General features: G+C 43.8%; 1 protein-coding gene across 3 annotated transcripts in view; it reads left to right on the forward strand.

Moving 5' to 3' along the window:
• The first annotated feature begins 3,133 nt into the window (after positions 1-3,133).
• GMDS (GDP-mannose 4,6-dehydratase) overlaps positions 3,134-22,536 on the forward strand; it is a 421,773-nt gene continuing 402,370 nt past the window's right edge. Inside the window, exons 1-4 of one of the 3 annotated variants that reach the window (XM_064443491.1) lie at positions 3,437-3,527; positions 4,003-4,176; positions 4,399-4,522; positions 5,426-5,522. In XM_064443491.1, the coding sequence (XP_064299561.1) occupies positions 4,512-4,522; positions 5,426-5,522 (108 nt within the window). In that variant the 5' untranslated portion in view covers positions 3,437-3,527; positions 4,003-4,176; positions 4,399-4,511. Of the gene's footprint in view, positions 3,528-4,002; positions 4,523-5,425; positions 5,523-22,536 lie in introns of all 3 variants that reach the window. The other 2 variants (XM_064443490.1, XM_064443492.1) reach the window with 2 other exon arrangements.

Consider the following 22,536-nt stretch of genomic DNA (forward strand, 5'->3'; position numbering starts at 1 on the left):
TTTCAGTGTGTGGATTTTCTCCCTCCTTTTCCCTTTTCCTTAGGATTTAAGATGGTATTTTTTGTACTCTAATACACTTTGGTCTTTTCCTCCTATTGTTCCTTTTTTCCTTACTCTCAGCAACATTTATTTTCTCTTTAATTTTCCCTATCTACTTCCTCCTTGTTCGTTTTCCATTATTTCCTAGTTTAACCAGTTTGACTTCAATCAGCCATGCTCTCCATCCTTCTTTCCCTGTGATATATATTTTTATCCACCACCACCAAGCAAATTTCTTCACATCTGTCCTATCTCTTTCTCCCCAGTTCTTGGGGTGGCAGCTTTTAAGTTAACACCACACATGCTATTCTTTTTGTCTCCTCAGAGCATGTCAGTACAAAACTTCTACTGGACACCCATGCTCACACAAGCATCTCCTCTTAGAGGGATTCAAGGGGGCTGGAGGTGCAGATATGTGTCAGTTTGCTGTCTCCTCTTCACATGAGGGCCTTGCCAGTTTTAGAGGCTAGAGCCAGGGTCCATACAGATGCCTGAAAAAGTTATTATGATGTGGGCAGACATAGCTTTAAGTTAGGTAGCACATGCAACGGTACAGGTGCTGGAGGCAGCAAGAAAACATCAGTGCGGGCTAGCACTCAGAGTGAATGTTAATCCTGGGCCCCTGGGGGCTGCTGGTCCAGTTTTCAGCTGCAGTCTGTCATAAATTGCTGTCGACACCAGAGCAACTTAGGTAAAACCTAGTACCTGTGCCACAATTGAGCCTTCAGTCTCTTCTGTAAATGTACCTTGGAAGACTTTGGTGACAGAACGGTCTTTGTGCATTAAACCTGGAATGTGCCCCAGTGCATGCCAGGGGCAGACCTAGCAGGATTATGGTAGCTGGCTAACAGTGTCTGCAACTACCACTGCCAGACTTATAAATGGAACAGAAATTTAAACAAGGTAAAGGCTTTTTTTTTTTTTTCCCTTCGGTCAGCTGGAACCTGAACTGGGCTACATCCTGTCTGGCTGTATCTGCCTGTTTCTAGTATTAGTATTGACCAAAAATACAAGTATGAGCCCTGCTAAAGTGTTCTCAGCATAATCTGGCTGAGATTGTCCCCTTGCAAAAGTGACACAGATTGCAGAATCTTTTGTTCTGAGTCACTTGGGAGTGCACATGCTGAGTGGGAAGGAAATCTATTGCTCTGAACACGGGAAGAGCCCAAGGTGCCTGTCACCTGAGAGTACAGTCATAGGACAAGGTGGTCATTCAACTGAGGTACTTGATTAATCAGGTGAGTTTTGAAGGGTGTGAACCAGTTTCTCCCTTCTGGTGCAGTGGTTTTGGGAATACAGTCAAGGAAAATGCTACATCTGAAAATTAGTTCTTGTGGTATACTGGACAACTGCGGTAGGAGAAATTTTGTTTGGAGAACGTGGTCAGAAAAGGCCTCTTAGCTGCATGTGGAGGCCCCAGCTATGCGTGCTCATCTTCTGGCCCAGCTTAGGGACTTGCATTGTCAGCCTGACTCACCGCTTTCTTGAGCAGTACAGAGAAAGAAGGCAAGCTTTACTTTGGATTACATTAATGGACTGCCAGTGAAAGCTAGAAATGGCAATCTTATCTGGTCACATAAAGGACAATTTTTAATGTTGTAGCTCATGCATTGCTTCATGCAATCTAGCAGGAGAGGGAATGATCTATATAAGTAAGTAAATAAAGAAAACTTGCTCCTAACTCCCTCTAATCTCAAATCCTAAGTTTTAAAATGAAAATAAATTTTGTGCCTTATTTCTGATGTATAGAGGCCTGAAACTCTCAAAAATTTATGTCTTTTTATGTCTCCAGTGTTATTTTAAAACTGAGGGGGTGGCATTCATATTATTTGTGGTGTCCTTCCTCTTTCAAATCAGAGACTGTACACCCATAAAGCAATCACTAGTGGAATGAAATCAGTTTGCAGAAGTAATAGCCTATGTTGCCAACTGCATGTGCCCATGAAAAGGCTTCGGAAACAAGATGCAGAAATGGTACGACTGGGATGACATGTTGCAACTGAGTGACTGTGACACAGTACAGTTTCTCCATTCCACCACAGACTATGAGGCCACAACAAGTGCATTTAAACTGAGAGTGTGGCGAGCAGCGTTCAAAAGTGCAGTCAGGATTTCAGAGTACAGTTCCATTTGAAAGGCAGAATGCTCCCAGACACTAGCTTTTTTTTTTTTTTAATTATGGCCTTTCAATCACACCAAGTAATTTTTGATCACACACTGTAATAAGCCATAATAATGGCAAAATTATAGTAATACGAATGTCTGCACATTCAGAGGTACCACCAGCCAAGCATGCAACGAGCAAACCCTGGTGTGACAGCCTTCAGGGATTAACAGTAAAATATGGGCAGGTGCCTTCTTCCCCTTCTTACTCGTAGGTACAGCGACACGCTGCTTCAGTAAAAAGAGGGTGCCGACACAGTGTTTCATCAGGAGAATAAATATTTATTACAAATTCCTTTTCTAGAAGCCTTTGGGTCATTTATAAAAAGTATCTCCACCAGTGGGAAAGCCCAGGGGCACCAGCTTCGTCTCCCTGACATGTGGACGACCCTGGGCCTCACGGGGAGCCCGTTTCGATCCGGAGCTGCCTGCCACAGCTCCCCGATGTCTAACAGCCGGTAGGCCGCGGGGGCGGGCAGCAGGGCGGCGATGGGCCTAGGGGCTGCGAGGCCCCACGGTCCCCCAGCCGCCGCCCGGGCGTTAATCGGCATTATTTGGTGCCCCCCCACTCCTCCAAGCCGCAGGGGGCGCTGTGCTCCGGACGGGGGGCGGACCCGCGGCTGGCTCCGCTCTTTTCACATGGCAGCGCCGCCGTCGCCGCCGCCTCCCCGACACGCGGTCAGGAAGTCGGGGACTCCGTTCCTCCGCGGCGGTGGCAGCCGCGCAGGCCACGCCCCCGCTGCCCGCTGTCAACCAATCAGCGCGCCCGCCTTCCACCGCGCTGAGCCGACGCTGCCAAAAGGCAAGCCGCGGCTCCTGTCCCCTTAAGGAAGTGCCGAGGCTTCTGATTGGTTGCGGGGCCGAGCGGGGCGGAGCGATGCGAGGGGAGGGGTGGCTAAAGCGGAGCGCGGGCACAGGACCTCCCCTGGCGGGTGCGCGCCTGCGCGGGGCTGGGTCGGCGGCAACGGGGGAGGGGGCTGCACCTACGGGCGGGGAGGGAGTGGCGGCGGGCGCGGAAATGCCGTGGCGGCCGGAGCGGTAGAGGTAGCCTTCCCCCCGCCCCGAGTGAGGGCAGCCCATGTGCGAGCGGCGCCCGGGGCGGCAGGCGCCCTCCCCTTCGTGCCCGCCCCCAACACCCTGAGCCTGCTCCCGGCGACCGCGCCTCCGCCCCGGGCTATCTCCGCACCTGGGCCGCTCCCGCCGCCGCCACCGAGAGGATGGCACAGCCGCCGGCGGAGGCGTGTGCCTGTGCCGCGGCAGCGGGAGACGACGGCGAAGAGATGAACGGCAGGAAGGTGGCTCTCATCACGGGCATCACCGGGCAGGTAACGGTGGGGGCTCGCCTCCTTCCCGGGCTTTGCCCGCGCGCGGAGCCGGGGCTGGTGGGGGCGGGGAGACCCGCCACGAGGCGCCCGTGGGCAACCGTGACTGAGGCCGTGCGTGGGAGCGGTGGCGGCGGAGGGCTTCGCGCGGGGCTGCCGGGCGCGTTCGCAGGCAGCGGGCACCCCTCCCTCCCTCCCACCCGGGCCCCCCTGGGCGCGTCGCGCCGGTGCGTGCCCAGCCCCGAAAACACCTCGTAACGGGGCGGCCGTCCCGGTGCCCGCTTCCCCTCGCGGTTCGTGCAGGGGCTCCCGTGACGGCCCCCAGCCGGCTCAGAGGCGGACAGACCGCCCCGAGGTAAAAGGCTCACCCACCTGTGGCTAGGGCTCGTTTGCCTCGGGGTTTGAAGTGTTTGTCACTAGGTGTGTATGGGGGAGGGGGTGCATTGCTCTTATATCTTGGCTTTGGACTGTCTTATAGTAAACCTTTACCAGGAGTTCCTAAGAAATCAGCTAAACCTGTCCTGAGGTGAGAAGTGAGCATCAATGAGAAAGGAGCCACGCCTAGAAAAGACATTACCAGGAGCCAGTGTTGGGACTCTTCAACCCGAGGGTCTGAAGTGGTGGAGGTAGCAGTGCGGTGGTACCAGTGCAGGTGTGAGGCAGCCTGCAGGAGGGTTTGACCTGAGCAGGCTTGTTGCTTGGAGGGGCTCTTTGCCACCTGTCTCTTTGACATACTGGGCAGCCATGCATTTACACTCAGTACCTGCTTTATATCCAGACCTGAATGGATGGCAAAAGCATTTCCCCAGGCCGCTTGGTTTGTATTCATGTGCGTTCATTGCAGTCTCCAATTTTTCGGCTGTATTACTCATAGGGATAATCATGCTCTCTGAGTCCTGATGGTCTGAGCAGAAGGTGCAGGAGAAAGGTGTCTTGGAAAGAAAAAAATCATTTTCCCTTGGAGCAACTTCCACACTGTCAAAAGAGATGTTCCAGTGGTGAGTTTAACCTGGTGAGACCTGCAGGAGTTTTGGTGTGCAGTTTGTAGCTTTTGCTGCTGCATTCCCAACAGGCAGCTTGGGTATTTGGTTGGATTGCTTGTCCACACAGAGGTCTGCATTGTTGTGTCTTTGCTGGCAAGTGGGTGCTAAATAGAAGCTGCCCTGGACATGCTTAGTTGTATTTGAGGAACACCTTATTTGCAATGTAGATGTTGCACTCTGTCTGAAAGAAAACTGCTCTGCTTGCACACTGCTTACCTCTTGGAATGTGCTGAATGACTTCTGCTGAGGGGATTATCTTCTGTGATTGGTATAGCCTGTTAAGAAGGTAATATTGTATAGTAAGAATTAATGCTTGTCTCAGAATCCCAGGGGAACATCGTTTTTCCTTTATGGCTTGCATTTAATCAGTGATGGCTTCATACATGGAAGAACTTGTCCTGGTGTGCTTTGCAGATCAACTTGTGAGGTGCTGGTCTGGATTGCTTAGAAGGCCATGAGCATTGTGGAAAAGCACATGTCAAAACAAACAGCTGCTCTTTCACTCCGAGACAATGTTAGTTAATGCTTTTTTTATAGTAGAAGAGCCATCAGCTTTTGTGAGGGAGCAAATCTAGAGACAATATAGTGTCATAGCAGCTTTCATCTGTTATCTAAGAAAACCTGCACTATGCTTGAACGTTCACCTGCTGTTTGTGTTTTACCTCATCATGTCTGTTCTTGTATGTTCTTACAACACTTCTGGTGCCCACTTTTCCCATGGGTTACAGCTGTCTCTCAATAGAAGGCTGAGGAAACCCCTCCAAGCAGCTGTCTGACAAGGAGATGTAACAATGTCTGTGAAGAGGAAAAAGTAATAATCTGTGTACACTGACTTTTTTGCTTGATGTTTATTTTTAGCAAGAGCACAGTCAAAGCTTTCCCAAGGACTACTTTGGTGCTGTGTGAACAGTCTTCAAGTTTGTTGACAGAAGTACATTTCTCTTCATCAAAGATAGTAAGTTAGGGGTCTGTAGTCACAATGCCCTGATTCTTTCAGCACTATGTTCTCTGTGTTATTTTTCCCTATTTCCAAAGTAGCTCCTCCATCTTAATTTAACCCTTGTCAGGCATATTATTTAGTGTTGGAGTGTGTGCAGAACCAGAGCTGGTACAGGCCTGGGATACCTGAAAGTTAGCTAGTGAGGTTGGGTATCTTAGTGACAAGACTGTACCAACGCTTGGCTTAGGATGGAAGTTTTATGCTGAGGGTGGCCTCTTTTGGGGTCCTGTAGTCCTCCATTTTGAGATCTGCTAGGAATCCTCATCCCTCTTTCTGTAGGTGAGCTTTTAAAGAAAGTCACCATAGTACTTGTTCCTTGCCTCTCTTTCACTCCCTTTATTTTTACATAGTATCTTTCATTTTATTTGAAGAGGCCTCACCTGGAAATAGAACACCTGGTTTCTGTTTCTTATCTGAAAATAGACCTGTATGTCTTGCCTCCCAGGAGAAAGTCCTAGGGCCATCTGTTTTTAAACTTAATTGCCATATGTAAAATGTACAAATATGATGAAGTGGAAGCTAGAGCTCAGGCTTTCTTTCCTAGGTAGTTACTTTAATTACTGGGCTAAAGAGAGTTGGTCTGTTTGACATTCTTCCTTGGAACTGGTGCTCTTTCAAGGTGGGAGATAAAGGCTTGGATCCCTTCAGACCGAGGAAGGTGTTGAACAGCTGGATGGTAAACTCCGCTTATTAAAACTGGGTCCTTTCTGCTACAGCAAATTTATTTTTAAAAAAGTGAGTTGGCATAGTTGCACTGCGTAAGGAACCTGCTTTTGTTTGCATGTGGCCGATGTATGCAGAGTGTTTGAGTTAAGGCCCCGTGTCTGGTTCCTGGAACAAGGGTAGGTGGGAGGTAAGCATTGAGCGAACTGGGCCATGACTGTTTTAGGCAGATGTAAATGTGCTTTTGTCTTTAGAGTACTCTTGGGCCAGGCAAGGTGCTGCTTGAACTGTAGCAGCCCTTCCTGAGTTAAGAACACTGGTGTAGCATCATCTCAATTGTAGTGTTGAAATCGGACAACTCATTTTATTTTTCAGAACTTCTGTATAGCCATGAACATCTGGATTGTCCATATTTTCCACTGACAAAAGATGGGATTTTGTTTCTGCTATGATGGAGAAAGAGTTGAGCTCAGGTAGGGCTACATTTTGACAATGGAGCAATTGACTGATGACGCAACTTTTAACTGAAACATACCGTGGAGATGTGGCACATCTAACTTCTGATTTATGGACTTCTAATGGGATTCTTAAGACTTTACAGGATTCTGAGGATGGGCTGTCTGCATAAGTTCTTCTGTATAGTGAGTGACTGGAGGTTTGTGCTGTGTGCCATCTTACTGCACCAGTTAACAAACCCAGTTCACATGGCTTGCTTCTCCTCCAGGTATAAGGTGTTAAAAGGATAGGCCTTGGTGAAGGTGAATGTGTTACTGATAGGAAGGTGATTTTGTGACCTTTGGCCAAGCAGCAGAAAGTTTGCAATATGCATGGTGAAGCCACCAAGGAAAACAAATTCCATAATTTTATGGTCAGGACTCAAATGACACTCTGGCTGCAATGGCTGGACCTTAGTCTGTAGGAAATCAAAGCAGATGAATGAACCTCTACAAATTCTGCATCTACCCATGGGGTTACAGTAAAATCAGTATCACTCTACTACTGGCATTACTGATAAGAGACTCTAAGCATGTGGCCAGTGGTGTTGTATACTCCTCTTGCAGTACTGAGATTTCCCTTATCTCCTTTGTCACACCACAGCAGTGGGACGAACCATGCTTCACTGCTTTGCTAAAATGACTTCTAGAGCAAGGCCATTGCTGTGGCTGGGTGGATAAAAAATTTCTGAAGTACTATATAGGTATTGGTCTATTCGTAGTGGTACTTGTGAGTAGCACTTCTTTTCTTCGTTTAAGGGAAAGTATTTTGAATTAAACGGGCCTGTTGTATTAAAATGATTTTTTTAACAAAACTAGAATATGACTCTTATTGGAAGAGTTTTTTCACAATGCAAAGTAGATGTGCTGGACTCCTCAAATTTTGATACCTTGAAGAATTACTCAAAAATGGGGGTTTTGAATCAAATACCAGTACAGCTAAAAAATAATTCTAGATATGCAGCTATGTCTTGTCTCTTATTTGGGGAAGTTACTAAAGCAGTACTTCTTGACAGCACTGTTTTTTAGGCACAGTGACTAAATGTCTGTTAAAGTTGCACTGAAATATCTTTCTGGTAAGTCGGATTGCACTGCAATCAGTCTGATCATCTTTCTGTATGATGATGCTTGTAAGAGTTTTAGGTACTTGACTTCTTGGAGAAATACCAAGAAATACTCTAGCTGAGTCTTAACTATGAGGTTATATGTTGATTGTTCTACTTTTCCCCCTCGGTCACTGGACTGTGGGTGGTGAATTATGTCTGTCTTGTCTGGTGCTATCCTGCATTACTTGGAGAGACAGTAAGGTAAGAGGCTGTAGACCAAGGTGATTCAACAGGCACTTATAAAGCTCAGTTTTGAATTAAGCAATGCACCAGAGGCTATTGCAAATTGTAGCTGAAGGAAGTACTTGTGTTTCTGCCTTGAGAGCTCTTACAGCAGTGGTACCAGCTTCTGCTCCCTTGCCTGCAGTGCTGTCAAATTCCACAGCCATTTGGCAAAACTTAAGGTAGCAGCCTCAGAAGTTTAAATCAAATCCTAAGATAGTGTAAATATGACTTACAAGTGAGTGTGCATGCAGAAATGCAGGAATGTTCTTTTTAATTGGTTGATGTAGGTAGAATACATGGTCTGCCTCTGTCTTTCTGGTATCGGAAGTTCAATCAGTTGCTTACAGCCTTTGCTATTCCTGTAACACACCAAACCTCTATAAATGCACACTGCAAGTTTCATGCAGGTGTTACCGTTCCTAGTTTGGGAGAGGGTAACTGTATCGAGAGGTGGGGGGGAAAGATACTGAGAAAGCAAGATTTGCTGAATTGAGGTTGTCTTTTGAATCTGACTGTTGAGAATGAAGCTATGCAAGACAGACTCTGTGGGGCAAACTACCATTAATAAGACAACATGCCTACTGTTAAAAAAATCAATAGCTGGTATGGAGTGTGACTATAAAACTCATTGATACTTTGTGGCTAAAAGAACTTTGTTTCTTGGAGGAGAGTTGTAAAGGAAATGGTTAAACTACTTAGAAAAGCATCCTTTTTTAAGTATTGTCAGTAAGTAGTGAGGTGGGAATCTTTGTCACTGGAGGGCATGTGTATAGCTGGATGGCACAGGTAGAGAAATGTTATATGCTGTTGTACCAGAGTTAGTTTGCTGGGTGAGGGATAAAATCCAAAGGATTGCTCTTCTGCATAGAGATAGGAGGATAGTTTTTGCTGAAACTGGCTATAGCTAAATATTACTGTTGCTGCCTTTTCATTTGAATAAATATTTTCTTGGTTGAACCCAGGTACTATATTTCAATTGGTGCCTCTAGGTACCCAAGGGTTGTCTGGAGTGAGAATTTCAGATATGTTGAACATCTGTGTCTTGGTTTGAGGATGCAGATGTAGGAACAATAATTTGAGCACAAACTGAAATACAAGAAACCTCATTTAAACTTGAGAGGTGGTGTTTGGGGTGTTCTGGGTTTTGTTTTAAGTGATAGAGGTGGTCAAACACTGGAACAGACTGCCCAGAGAAGTTGTGGAGTGTCTGTCCCTGGAGGTGTTCAAAACTGAACTGGACATGGCCCTGAGCAACCTGCTCTAGTTGACCCTGGCTTGAGCAGGGATCTTGGACTCAGTGATCCACAGAGGTCCCTTCCAACATAAATTTGTATGATTCTGCAAGTCCTCTGCAGGATCAGAAGTTGAACTCCTACAGTTTGTGCCAAGATGGCACAAGCAGCTTGTTGGAAACTCTTCAGCAAATGAATAGTGGCTGTGGCATGAAACCCAAGCTTGCCCTAAAGTACAATTTCAGGTCATTCCCTTTACAAGATATAAATAAGAAGCGTTACTATTGAGTTTCATCCAAAACTCTTGAAAAGAAGGTATTTTATTGAAAAGTAGTGTAACAAATACTAAAATGGAGACTAGAATATAATCTGAAAACAGAGGTCCTGTTTTTTAGAAAGATGCCTGAATTTTGATTGTCAACCCTCCTCCCTTCAAAGGAGGAGCCAAACCAGATAGTCTAATTCAGCTAATGCATTGACCTCTTAACAAAGGAATGTGTAATTACGTGGTCCAACGCTTTACTCTTTCACCTGTGTTTCATACTCTACAACAATATGTGCAGACTTGTGGGGCTTTTGTCTTCTCCAGGAATGGGAGTCCAGGACACTGGCTGTTCTCTGTGCCTGCCCAGCTGTACTCCATTGTCTTTCAGAATAGTGCAGTTGGTGGTGTTCGAACATAAGTGAACTAGAAGATATTAATGGTAAAAAGTATAGATAATACAGGATTAGCTCTTATGTGTCTTGATGTATTAACGTCCTTTTTTTCTTTCCATCTTTGCACAGCTTTGCTCAGTGTTTGACTGCCAGTGAAGTCTAGTTACTTACTGGAGAGGGAAGTTCTGGTAGCCTGGCTCAGCTAGCAGGTATTAACTGAAGGACCAGGGCAGGCAATCTGATTCCCTGTGTTTCAACAGGATATGTACAGGATGTGGATTGAAAAACACTGTGAACAGCAAAGCAAGTGAATTATAAGGTACTGTATACTGTGATGTGTACCTGCTGTGAAAGTAGAAAAAGTAGTGAAAATCTTCCAGGAAGAATAAAATTATAAAGTTCTTGTTAACAGTGCAAAGATATGAAACAGAAGCATGGTACCCAGTTAGGGTTGGGAAGCTGACTTACTCCAACATTTCTCATGAAAGTTTCTCATGCTGCGGATAGCCAAAGGTGGTGGTGGGGGGGGGGGGTTGTCACTGCTGCCCAGACTGACAAGGAGAGCAGAATATCCCAGTGCCAGCAGCATGCTACTTGCTTTGTCTTGGGTTTCTTTTGGTTTGTGGGTTTTAAATTTAATGAAGGTTGACTGTCAGTGTAGACAACCTGTGTTTCCCTACTTCCTAACTTTTTAAAGGGTTGAAGCATTCTCTTTATGTACCTATAGCCAATCCAAACTGAAGAGAACTCCTGTGAAAACCTTTTTTTCCTGTGACTTCATCCTCTTCCACTAAGTTTTGGTCTTTTTTTCTCCTCTGATTGTCTTTCAGATCCTTTTGGCTGTTGAGCTTTCTGCACAAGGGAGTCAGTTTCTTAGAAAATAGATAGCTATGCAGATGGACAAGGAAAATGGAGTACTTAAACCTATTGATGGCCTGTGTGAAGAACACATCAAAGATTACCACTCTGATTCCTGTGATCCGAGGAAGCTGAATAAAAGGTTTCTCAGTGCCCTGGTGATACTGGTGTACATCCCAGTGGTGCTTCCTGTTGCCCACACCTTATCTCTCTGAGGACTACAGAGACTGAGTTTCTTTGCACTTACCCATGCTTTCATTTAGTCTGGGGGGCACTCTCTCTCAACAGTTTCTGGAACTTTGTCCCAGCTTGTTCAGACTTTTGGGTCTGGAGTAGAGACCTGATTAAGTAATGTTATTACAAACTTGTCGGCTCTGTTTCTCCTCTTACACTGTTGCAGCACAACTCAGGCTTATTTTGGAAAGCATGGTTTCATTGAAGCACTAGGCAAATAATACAAACGCAAGTCAGCAGTGTGGTAGATGTCTAGTTTCTTCTCACTGGTGTGTGCTTTCTCTTGCTCCAAATCTCTTATTTGGTTGTGTTTTAGCCAAATGTGTGAAATAAAAGCTTTTTTCTTTTTTGTCACCTCCTGCTTCTTTTATATGAATTCACTGATTGATTTTTCAGGGCCTCAGCTGAGGACTTCCTTTGGGTCACATGTATATGAACTGGAGGATGTGTTATGTCCAAAATTTTCAATTAAGCAAATCTATAGGACGTGAGGTGAAAGAATTCTCTCCAGTGTCTTCTGACTATTACTGGGAAGTCCCTGTAGCTTGTTCCATGTCTAGGGTGTGCACAAACTTCACAATCTAAATCCATAATGAAGCTTTTGTAAAGCCTGCCAAACAAGTTCATGTAATCTAGCTTATCTGTTGTCACCTGTGCATTTTACATGTGTCATTAAGCAACTGAACTTCCTTGTATGCAATGTAAATGTTGCAACAATTTTTCTTTTCATTTATTCACAAATACACACAAAGTAGTATACCTAAGGCAGGCTTCCTTCAGGAGTGTTTCTTGTTAAAGTCTATATAAATGGGAAACTTGAATTTTGCTTTGTAACTCAAATGTCATCTGACAGTAAGCAAATTAAGTCTAAGGACATGTCTGAGTTTATGATCTGTTTGCAGTAAGTTCAGTGATAAGAGCATTTGATAGTGTACCCTGAGACAACTCTGTTGCATTGAATAATGGTACAGCTTGCATTGTGCAGTCAAATTGGTCAGTTAAAGTTGACAGTATCACAACACCTTTGTAGTGGTGCTCAGCTAAGGACAGTGATCCAACAGGTATGTCAGCCACAACAGATGTATTTGGGTGTAGGATGCCACAATCTTGGCTCTTTGCAGATTTTTCCAAGTAGATAAACTAGCTTGTGCTGTATTTGCTGTCCTTGGACACCTTTGAAATAACAGGAAGAAAAGATGCTTGCTCTGGGAAAAAATCTATTTATCAAATAGAGTAAGATACAGTCAAATTTTATGAAGGGCTTCTGCAGGGCTTTGCTTTAGCTGTCATTTGATCCATTTATTGCTGCTTGGGAATTCCTACATCCTGTGGTGAAATCTAATGCAGAAGGAAAAAGTTTGCCCTGTTAAATATCTAGTTCAGTGTTTTTGCTTGTAATGAGAAGATGCATTGTCTCTGCTGCATATCTGTCACCTGCATAGCTATTGAATACATGCCTCTTGGCTTTTTTCCCTCGTCCAAGTTCCTGAGGGGATGATGGTCTTTGAATGTGTTATATATCACATGCAAATCTCTGAAGCTCCACCTTCCAAGATAGTGGTGAAGCATGTGGTGATAGATATGCTGTCAGGTCTACTGTAACTGTTCTTGTGTATTCATAAGCACTTTGAGGTAGCATGTCACCATACTTCAGGGGAAGCCTTAAAAAGTCAGAAAACATGTAGCAACTTGAAAATAAACTTGAAAAGAGTAGACAGTTCTTATTTGTGTTCTATAATGTCTGAACCCATGCCAGAAGTAGCTTGAACATATTTACCATTTTATGAATGGAATTAAGTCTTTCCCAAGGTATGTATGTCTAGAAAGAAATAAAAACCTGAATCCAGGCAGGGCAGGCTCCTGACTCCTCCTATACATACTGTTTCTCATTTTTGTTCTTCTAGTTTGAAGTCCCTTCTGACCGCTACTGTAGTCCCTACCTGTATGCTTCTGTTGGTGCTTTTCTCCTAATATGTTTCACGCATACAGGATCTCTTTAGGTGTATTAGCAATGGCTGGCTTCATCAGTGATACTGGTGGTGACCCATAGCTTCCTCTTGATTGCAGTTTCTCTTGTAAAAAGATAAGGAGCAACTACTCTATCTTTGGCTGCTGGTTGGTGCTCTTGCCTTCTTTAGCACTGATACTGCTCTCTAAAAGCATAAACATTACTGTGGAGCAGGTTTGGTTTCAAAATGCTGAAATTTCTGGCTACCCTTTCTGGATTTCTTACAGCTAAATAATTGTGGTTTTGATGTTAGTGTAACTTTCCTATGATCACACAGTAGTAGTCTGTCAATGTATTCCTGCCAAAATTTAGCATGCTGTTTCCTTCTGAAATTAAAATACTATGAAAATCCTGCAAGATGTACAGTATAAAAGGGGTACAGAGCTCTTCAGACCCACATGAAAAATATTATGTTCTTCTGTCTTCTAGTGGCTTTTTGAGGTATGTGTTTTCCATGAGAAGGCTTAAGACAACACAGCCCAGAAGCTTCTTTGCTGGTGCTGATTTGGCAGTTACTGGTCAAGTGTTGCACTGCTGAAGCTCAAGCCTGGTCTATACCAGCAGAACTTCACAGCTGCTTTGCTTACAAGTTGTTGGGTTTTTTCTCCCTCAATGTTTGCAGTGATGCTGAAAGCTGTTTCAGAATCTGGCTGGCCTTTGAACAGCAGTAGGGGGTCTGTGGTTGTAGGTCTGCAGGCTCAGTAGCGTACATCACCTTATTTTTGAAGGTGAAATGAAGTTGGAGAATTAATCTTGAAGATGTGAAGGCAAGGAAGTCAAAGACTAAGAGTCCATTTTAGGGAAGTAGTCATACTTGCAGCTGCTCCAACTGAAAACTTGTAACTGGTTTTGCTTCACGTATTTGGCTTCTTAAAATTCTGAAGGTCACCTGATATGCGTTAAATGATCCTATGTTCTTATTGCCCCTCTTTATAGTTGAGTACATAGTGCAACTGTTTCAGTCCTGCATTTTAAAATACGAGGATTTTTTTGCTAGTTAGAGTTCTGTTATTCAAGAATGAAATAGGAGTCTTAATACCGACAACATCTCCAAAATGGCACTTGCTGTATTTCTCTTGGTAATATCTTTGTACTTTCATACTCTTACGGTTGTGCTGGATTGCTATTTAGTCATGTTATAAAAAACACGTTTGTGGAAATGCATTAGTATGCTGTGATTTTTGATTTGTGAAGTGCAGGTAGAATTTCAAATCACTACATTGCCTGTTGCTTTTCTTGTTTAAACAGTATGAGAGATTGGACTTTCTTAATTTGAAAGTAACTCAGGTGGGGAAGTACTGGCTGCTGATTCCTTTTACAGTGCAATTCAGCTCTGTTACACGAACTCTGTCAGTTTTGGTCATATCCCAGGATCTCACATCTATCTGTTGTCTTGCTCAATTAAAGGGAAGTGTGATACAGACTTGGCAAATTGAAAGCAAACAGAACCTTAAGACTACTAAAAGTCCCTAAGCAATAATGCCGTGGTTTTGATTTTGATAAATTGACCGAACTGTAAAATGATGGTTTAAGTTGTTTTTAGTTAACATGAAGATATGTAAAGCAGGAAATGAGAATGCACACATGCATTTGAAATATACCACTTACCCATCAGTTAATGTTGTAACTAATGCTTGCAATGGTAGACATACAGCTTACTCTTGACATTGGTTAAGTAGGTTGAGTTTCTCTTGGAATTACTTGGTGTTACATCAAAATGTGATGGTGAACTTTTGCTAATTGAAGCCATTTCATTTCCTTTTTACAAGCCTGTGTTACTGGGTGATGGATTCTGTCATCTCAGGTGGGAACCTTTTTGCTTAACTGTTTCTACACCTGAGCAAGTTGTCTAGGCAGCTGTTCTGGTGAGTGAGAACCCTGTAGCTGATGGAAAGCTGAGGCTTGTTTCAGCAAATGCAGGTGCCTACCTTGGGATAAGACCTGGTGTTGTGAATTGTATTGTCTATATGCATACCTGCTCTGCTGACTGGAAAGGTGCTGTGGGTGGCTGCCTGTTGGAGCATATGCTTGTACTGTCCTGAGTAGCACTTCCTCTTGCAATGAGGAAGCATATATTTTGTCTGAAGTGCTCTATAGGATAAGCAAAGGTGACAGAATTTGATTACAGGTGGTGTTTCTTAGAGCCATAGAATCATGATGGTTTGAAAAGACCTCTAAGATCATCAAGCCCAACCATCAACCCAACACCCCCCATGCCTCCTAAACCATGCCTTGAAGTGCCACATCTACGTGGTTTTTGAACACCTCTGGGGATGGTGATTCCACCACCTCTCTGGGCAGCCTGTTCCAGTGCTTGACCACTCTTTCAGTAAATAAATTTTTCCATGATATCCAGTCTAAACCTCCCCTGGTGCAACTAGAGGCCATTTCTTCTCGTCCTATCACCAGTGACTTGGGAGAAGAGGCCAACACCCACCTCACTACAACCTCCTTTCAGATAGTTGTAGACAGTGATAAGGTCTCCCCTGAGCCTTCTTTTCTGCCAGTTCCCTCAGCTGCTTCTCATAGATGTGTTCTCCAGACCCGTCACCAGCTTCATTGCCCTTCTCTGGACACGCTCCAGCACCTCAATGTCCTTCATGTAGTGAGGGGCCCAAAATGGAACACCGTATTTGAGACGCAGCCTCAGCAGTGCTGAGTGCAGGGGGACTACCACTTCTCTACTCCTGCTGGCCATGCTATTCTATCTTCTAGTAAGAAGAGTATATTGAGCAGTAAATGTATAAGCAATTAAGGAAATGGGGACTGAGTGCTTTTATAGGTACTGTTCCTGTGAGACTGCTTCTTTGGAGTTGATCTGATGAGGAATACTGCTCCCAAATCACTACCTGCCCCCTGAGCACTCTCTGCATACCACTGCAGCTATGTTGTCACTGTTGTCTGCTCCATCCCCGACCACCTAGTCTCTGTTTGAGGGACTGACTGGCGTGTTTGATTTCCACCTTGCTTGTCCTCAGTGATGTGTCTTACGTTGCTCTCTATCATGTGTGTACTGTGACTTTGATACTAAACCATGCTTCCAGCCGAAAACGTAATGGTTTTGCTTCCAAAGCTCTCTGGAGAGTTTAGGTATTTTTGTCTTTTGGTTCACTGAGACTGTGGCATTTCAGTGTAAGCTAACAACTGTCCATGTTCCCCATGTAAAACCTCCCTGTAATTACTTACAAATGTTGGCACCTACTGTATAGCCTGTGTGTGTTGAAGGACAGGATGGGGCCAGTTTATAGCCCTGGATGGTAGGAAAAGGGAATGGGTGGCCAAAAATCAATTAAAGAGAGATCCTTTTGAAGGAAGTACAAGCCCACGTTCCTAATGAAGGTCTGAAATCTTGTGAGTGGTTCAATATGGTGAGTGAAATAATGTCACCAGTTTGATCCTGACTTCCAATGGAGGTAGTTTTGATTTTTTTAAAATTGCTTTCACTAAGAAATAATTTGAACTTATGGGAATGGCATTGACAGTTATCAAATCAAATCACTATTCAAAAAAACAAAACAATCCAAAACCTCTCAATAAGGCTTAAAAGATTACTTTTAACAGTTCAGATAGGGGTTTTTCCCTGTTAGTTTAACATTTTGTGTGTGTGCAGCTTTCCCTCTGGCATGTTTGGGACTGAAGGAAAGATGGAGGAGGGGAGGATTTCTAAATCTACAGAATTTGTCAGGCGTGTGCCTTTAAATATTGTAGTTCCATATATTCCACTTATATTAATGAGGTTTCACTTTAATGAGGGGATAAGGGGAAAAGATGTAGGAAAGGCCAGGGGAAAAACTACTCATTTCTATCTTTACAAGTAGGACTGGACTGCCTTTGACATTATGTATGTGGAAGAAACAGATCTGTTTATATATTAGTGTGTGTGTGAATCAGATTATTAAAATTCAGTGTAGAATTATATTACCTTACTAAATATTACAACTAAGAGACATTACTGTTCTTCCACACTGAGGCAGTCAAGGGTGCTAGCCTTCTAAGCTAGTCTGTAATGTTTGTCATAATTAACCTTAATAATTCTATTTATAGAATAAAATCAGGAATGCCTGCAGTATGCCTGATGCATCAAAACACCCTGGGAAGAAGTTCCCTTGGATTCTGGTCACATTCTGTTTGTAAATTGACTCTACCTTTTATTTAAAAGATGCTCTTTCATTGCAGGACCTTTTCAGCAGTATATCCCTAACACATGTTAGATTGAAATGCTGCATTTTTTGTGCTTGTTTGGGTAGGTGTGGGACCTATGTCAGCATGAGTGGGGCTTTTAATTTTGTGCATGCGCAGAGCTGATCACTGACTGCTTATTATTCAGTCACAAATTTCTCTGCTTGAAGAATCTCAAATGATGCCTTTTCAAACATAAATCTGTTAATGCTGTTCTGTGTTTAAGCAGAAGGTGGCCAAGTTACAAAGATCTATAGCTGTGAGCTGTGTATTAGCACAGTTTCTTCGGTATACCTCTAATACTTGAAGAACCTATGCCAAAATAGAAAACCATGTACTCTTATTTCTCAGTTCCTGCTGTCTACCAAGTTTCTGTCTTGCAGTATTTACCAAACTGTCTTTTAAGGTGTAGTCCTATTTGGCAATGATTTTATCCAAAAACGGCTTGCAAATTCCGGATCTTAACTATTTGGAGATTATGTATTAAAATATAGTTGACTCTTGCATTTTACCCAGTGAAAACAGAAACCATGCTCCCTATGGATACAGGCGCAATATGCTTGCTTCTAGTGAAAGCCGTTTTTACAGCTGGGTGTTAAAGTCATGAAAATCAAACTGCTGACACAGCCTTAATCACAGTGCCACGAGTAGCACTTCTTTGTTTTTGTACGACAGTTTCATTGGTACTATTAATAGCTGGCTCCTTACAGGTGTTCGTGTATAATAACTCTTATAAGACAACACTTGGTAAGTTTTCAAAAGAATCACTTTAATTCCAGGAATAATTTCTGCAGAGAGACCTTTTGACTCTTTTTCCTTTTTGAGGGTTTTGGTCATAAAAATCCATATGTTGAAAATGTTCGTTACTTTGAATTCAAGTGCAGCTTTGTTAAGGGGGGAAAGCAGAAAGAAACTGGCTTGCTTGTGATAGTGGACAGCATCACTCAGTCTGTTTCTTTTGTCAGTCTACTCAGAAAAAATACTGATCTCTCTGTTTTACTGGTCTGCCATTGCTGCTGGGCTGGCAGGACAGCGTAGGAGATCTAGCTGTAGCAGTGCCTTCTTCAAGGGAATACCAGGTGTAGCAAAACTGTGAAGAAAAGCCTGTATGCTTCTGTTTCAGACACCAGCAAGGGAAAGTGAATACAGTAGTAAAGGCTTTCCTCAGCTGTTGCTGGGTGTATATAGAGATGTCTCACGCTTTTAGCAGAGTGGATGATGGAAGGCAGAGTTCCCCTTGCAGGGCTTTCTCATGCTCCCCCTTGAGTCTGTATGTGGTGGAGTTGGGAGGACAAAGGAGCAACTGTGTACAGAAAGTGAATCTGGAACAGCTTAGGTGGCTATAGTCACTCCTCAGCTTGGAGAAACACCCTCTATGGAGTGAACTGTAAAACCTGTTGTTCTCTTGTATGGTTATCATTGAGCCCCATTTTAAAGCAGCTGAGGACTGGCGCGTTGCCTCTACCTGGTAGTGCTGGTTAATGCAATAATACACCAGGACATAATTATCTCGACCTCTGGAGAAACTGAACTGAGAGTAACTTGTTTCAGAAGTGAGCAATTTTCTGCGTGTGGCTCCTGGCATCTATAAAGCAAACAAGTCTTTGTTCAACTCCGGTTACAACCTCTTTGGGACTGCTATTGAAACATGGCTAGCAGACGTCATATGGTATTGATACACTTCTCTCTTTCCCTGGTCTGTACCTGGGCTTGCTGACATCTGAAGAATGTATGTGAAGTTTATTTGCAAATAATAATGTTTTAATATGGATTTCAAAGGCGTATCAGATACTGCAGCATGCATGTGTATATAGTTGCTCTTTAGGTAATGAGGTATTTGATCTGGACATAGCTGGAAGTTGTTGTTAGGCTTTTAAGAGATTTCATAGGAGGAATGGCTTAATTAGCATGGAGACCAGCCTTGTAGAAATAACACTCCTAACATATTGCTATCTTTAATACATTTAGCCACACTCAGTTCATTAATTACATGGAAAAAGGCTGACTAATACAGTGGCAATGTTGGGGGGAGATGGGGGGGACTAGAGAGCAAGGAGGAAAAAAAAAATTGAAGTTTCTGGTTTAGGTTGTTCCAATAGCTCTATGCAGTCAAGCCCATGCAAATCAAAATTGTCAGCTGATGAGAGAGAGGTGATGCAAGGCACCTAAGGTGCTTACAGGTTTAAATAAATTGCTTTGTCTAGGCATTGCAGTATGTTGTGAATAAACTTGATACTCCTGAAGTAATGGTTAAAGGTGAAAGATGACAAGCTGCTTGAAGGTAAGTATTGTCTCTGTGCATCATCAGTTCTGTATCAGTGGTTATTAACTCAAATTCTGACTTGATTCCTTGGTGGCTTTCTTACCATGGTTTGGTCATCATTCTCAGTATGTCAGCTGTACCTGACTTTTCTGAAGCTTCCATTATAAACCTTTTCCTCTGAATTCCTCTTGACAAAGTGTGAACATCAGTTGTTGAACTTTGCAGTGAGTAATATTTACTGTGTTAGTAAGTAAGACACTGTAGAGAGAAGGTGCTTAGGGGTCCCTTCCTTAAATCCTTGCAAGAAGTGCTGCTGTCCTGGACACCCGTGAGAGGACCTTGTTGGATGCCCAGGCCTCTTGGGAGCGAGTGGAGTCTGAAGGAGTAGTCAGCTCCATACTTCCAGTATTTGAAGCTGATGTCAAATGCATCTTTGTGATGGGACAAGAAACTTTGTGTGTGGTGATATCAGCAAGAGGATAAATTGTTGCTGAGGGGGAGGGCAAAATGATTTGGGGAGAAGAAAGTCCAAGTCCAAAATCTGAAAGCAGAGACCTGTTTCCCTTTTTTCCCTGCTGGGGTCAGGAGGCTCATGACCCCAGTCCCATAATGGCTGTTCTTTTCATAGAATGATAGAATGGTTTGGGTTGGGAGGCACCTTTACAGGTCATCTAGTCCAACTCCCCTGCAATGAGCAGGGTCATCTTCAACTAGATCAGGTTGCTCAGAGCCCTGTCCCACCTGACCTTGAATGTTACTAGGGATGTAGCCTCTGCTACCTCCCTGGGCAAACTTGTTCCAGTGCTTCACCACCCTCATTGGAAAATGTTTTTCCTTATATCCAGTCTAAATTTACCCTCCTTTAGTTTAAAACCATTACCCCTTGTCCTGTCACAACAGGCCTTGTTAAAGAGATTGCCCCCATCTTTCTTATAAGTTCCCTTTAAGTACTAAAAGGCTGCAATAAAGTCTCCCCACAGCCTTCTCTTCCCCAGCCTGAACAACCCCAACTCCCTCAGCCTGTCCTTGTAGCAGAGGTGCTCCAGCCCTCAGATCATTTTTGCAGCCCTCCTCTGGAGCCACTCCAACAGGTCCATGTCCTTCTGGTGCTGAGGGCTCCAGAGCTGGATGCAGCGCTGCCCGTGGGGTCTCACCAGAGCGGAGCAGAAGGGCAGAATCACCTCCCTCAACCTGCTGGCCACGCTGCTTTTGATGGAGCCCAGGATATGGTTGGCCTTCTGGGCTGCAAGCGCACATTGTTGGCTTATGTCCAGCTTTTCATCCACCAGTACCCCCCAAGTCCTTCTCCACAGGGCTGCTCTCAATCCCTTCATCCCCCAGCCTGTATTGATATCGGGGGTTGCCCCAGACCAGGTGCAGGACCTTGCACTTGGCCTTGTTGAACCTCATGAGTTTTTGTAGAACTTCATGCTGGTGTGAGGATTAGAGAGAGTACCCTCCATTACTCTTATTTTTCTCTACAGCATGGACCAGCAAAGATACTTAATAGAGATTATACCCTTGTTCTCTGATAGACTGATGATGCACTAGCAGTGTGCTCTCCATCTTCCCTATTTGCGTATGGGGCTGTGCAGTGGTGGCACAGTAAAGCTCTCCACCTAGAGGGCGGAGACAGAAAGGCTGCCTGCAGCCACCAGAGCAAGGCTGATTAGGCTGCCTTGGCTTGGAACATCAGCACTTTGCATGAAGGAGATTTTCATGGTGAAGGCCTTTTTTTTGAGGGGGGAAATGAAGTAACTGATAACTTTCTTGGTTTAGTATTTTATTTCTAATAAAACTCCTAGACTCCCCTAGTCAATAAGGGAGGATACAACATATACAAACTTGATCATAATAGTCCTCGTGTTTTTTAGGCTTCTCTATGCTTTGAAAGAAATCACTTGCTTAAAGCTACTGTCTTTGCTTTGTCCATTCCTTGATTTGAAAGCAGGCTTTTAAAAAGCAGCTGCATACCTTATTCTGGCTGAAGACAATACTTGGGTAAGTGCATTTCCCAACATGCTCTGAAGGCATGGCTGTGCTTGCAGAACAGACCTGCTCGTGCCTAAACCTGTGCTTTTTATCACAAGTGAAAGGATGTTTTTGTAAGCAGCAAGAAATTGTGTCCTTCCAGTATATTGGCTTTTTCCACCTTTTCCTTGGATCTCTTCTCTCACTGGGTCTTTTCTGTTTTGGGCCTTATTTTTATATGACAATTAGCTGCCCACCTCCTGTGCTGTTGAACTTTGGTTATTAAGAAAACTGCTGCCAGAATCACTGTCATCGAGCAGCTGTAGCTGCCACTATTTCCCTGCTCCTTTTCCGAGCTGTCAGAAACTGATGGCTAACTTTAGAGCTGACATCAGCCCCTCAGCTTCCCAATTTGAGTGGGAAGGGAGAAAAACTCCTCAATGAGCAGTCTTCTCTCCAGATATGGAGTTATGAAGTATGTGCCTTTCTAAACAGAGTTTCACTGTGTCACAGCTGGCGTGCTATGCAGCGATGCAGCACTGAGTAATGAGCAAAGTAATTCACTATCTGTCCTACTCCGGGAGTTGAGAAACTGCCAGTTTATTCCCAGACTTGGGCTTTTCACATGCTTGAAAAAAGCCACAAAGTTAGCCAACAACAATGTTGTTCTTTTCTATTAATGATTTAGTGTTGTGCAGATGTGCAAAGACTTCCACAGTGCCTCATGCATGGAAGAGTATGCAACTGTTGCATCCAAGGGTAGTTTCAGGAGGTGATAAGCTTTCTGTTCAAGCAGAAAATTGTTTTTAACTTCTTGAAAGAATATTTCAATTAATTTGTTGAATGTTACCTTTTGAAAAAGTTATCTATAAATCTTGCTCATCTGGATACAAAATAGGTTGTTGCAGGTGTGTGTATTGCTTTGCTGTAGTGGCAGCCTTTTTTAAGAATCTTGGACCCTGATGAAGAATACAAGTATGTTTCTGGTGTTTGGCAAAAAGTATATTCGCTTTGGTTCTTGTGGAGAATACACGTTACAAGGATTCTAGGTATGCTGTCTTCACAAAGAGAGAAAACTC

The sequence above is a fragment of the Phalacrocorax carbo genome, chromosome 2 (assembly GCF_963921805.1).
Source record: "Phalacrocorax carbo chromosome 2, bPhaCar2.1, whole genome shotgun sequence".
NCBI lineage: Eukaryota > Metazoa > Chordata > Aves > Suliformes > Phalacrocoracidae > Phalacrocorax > Phalacrocorax carbo.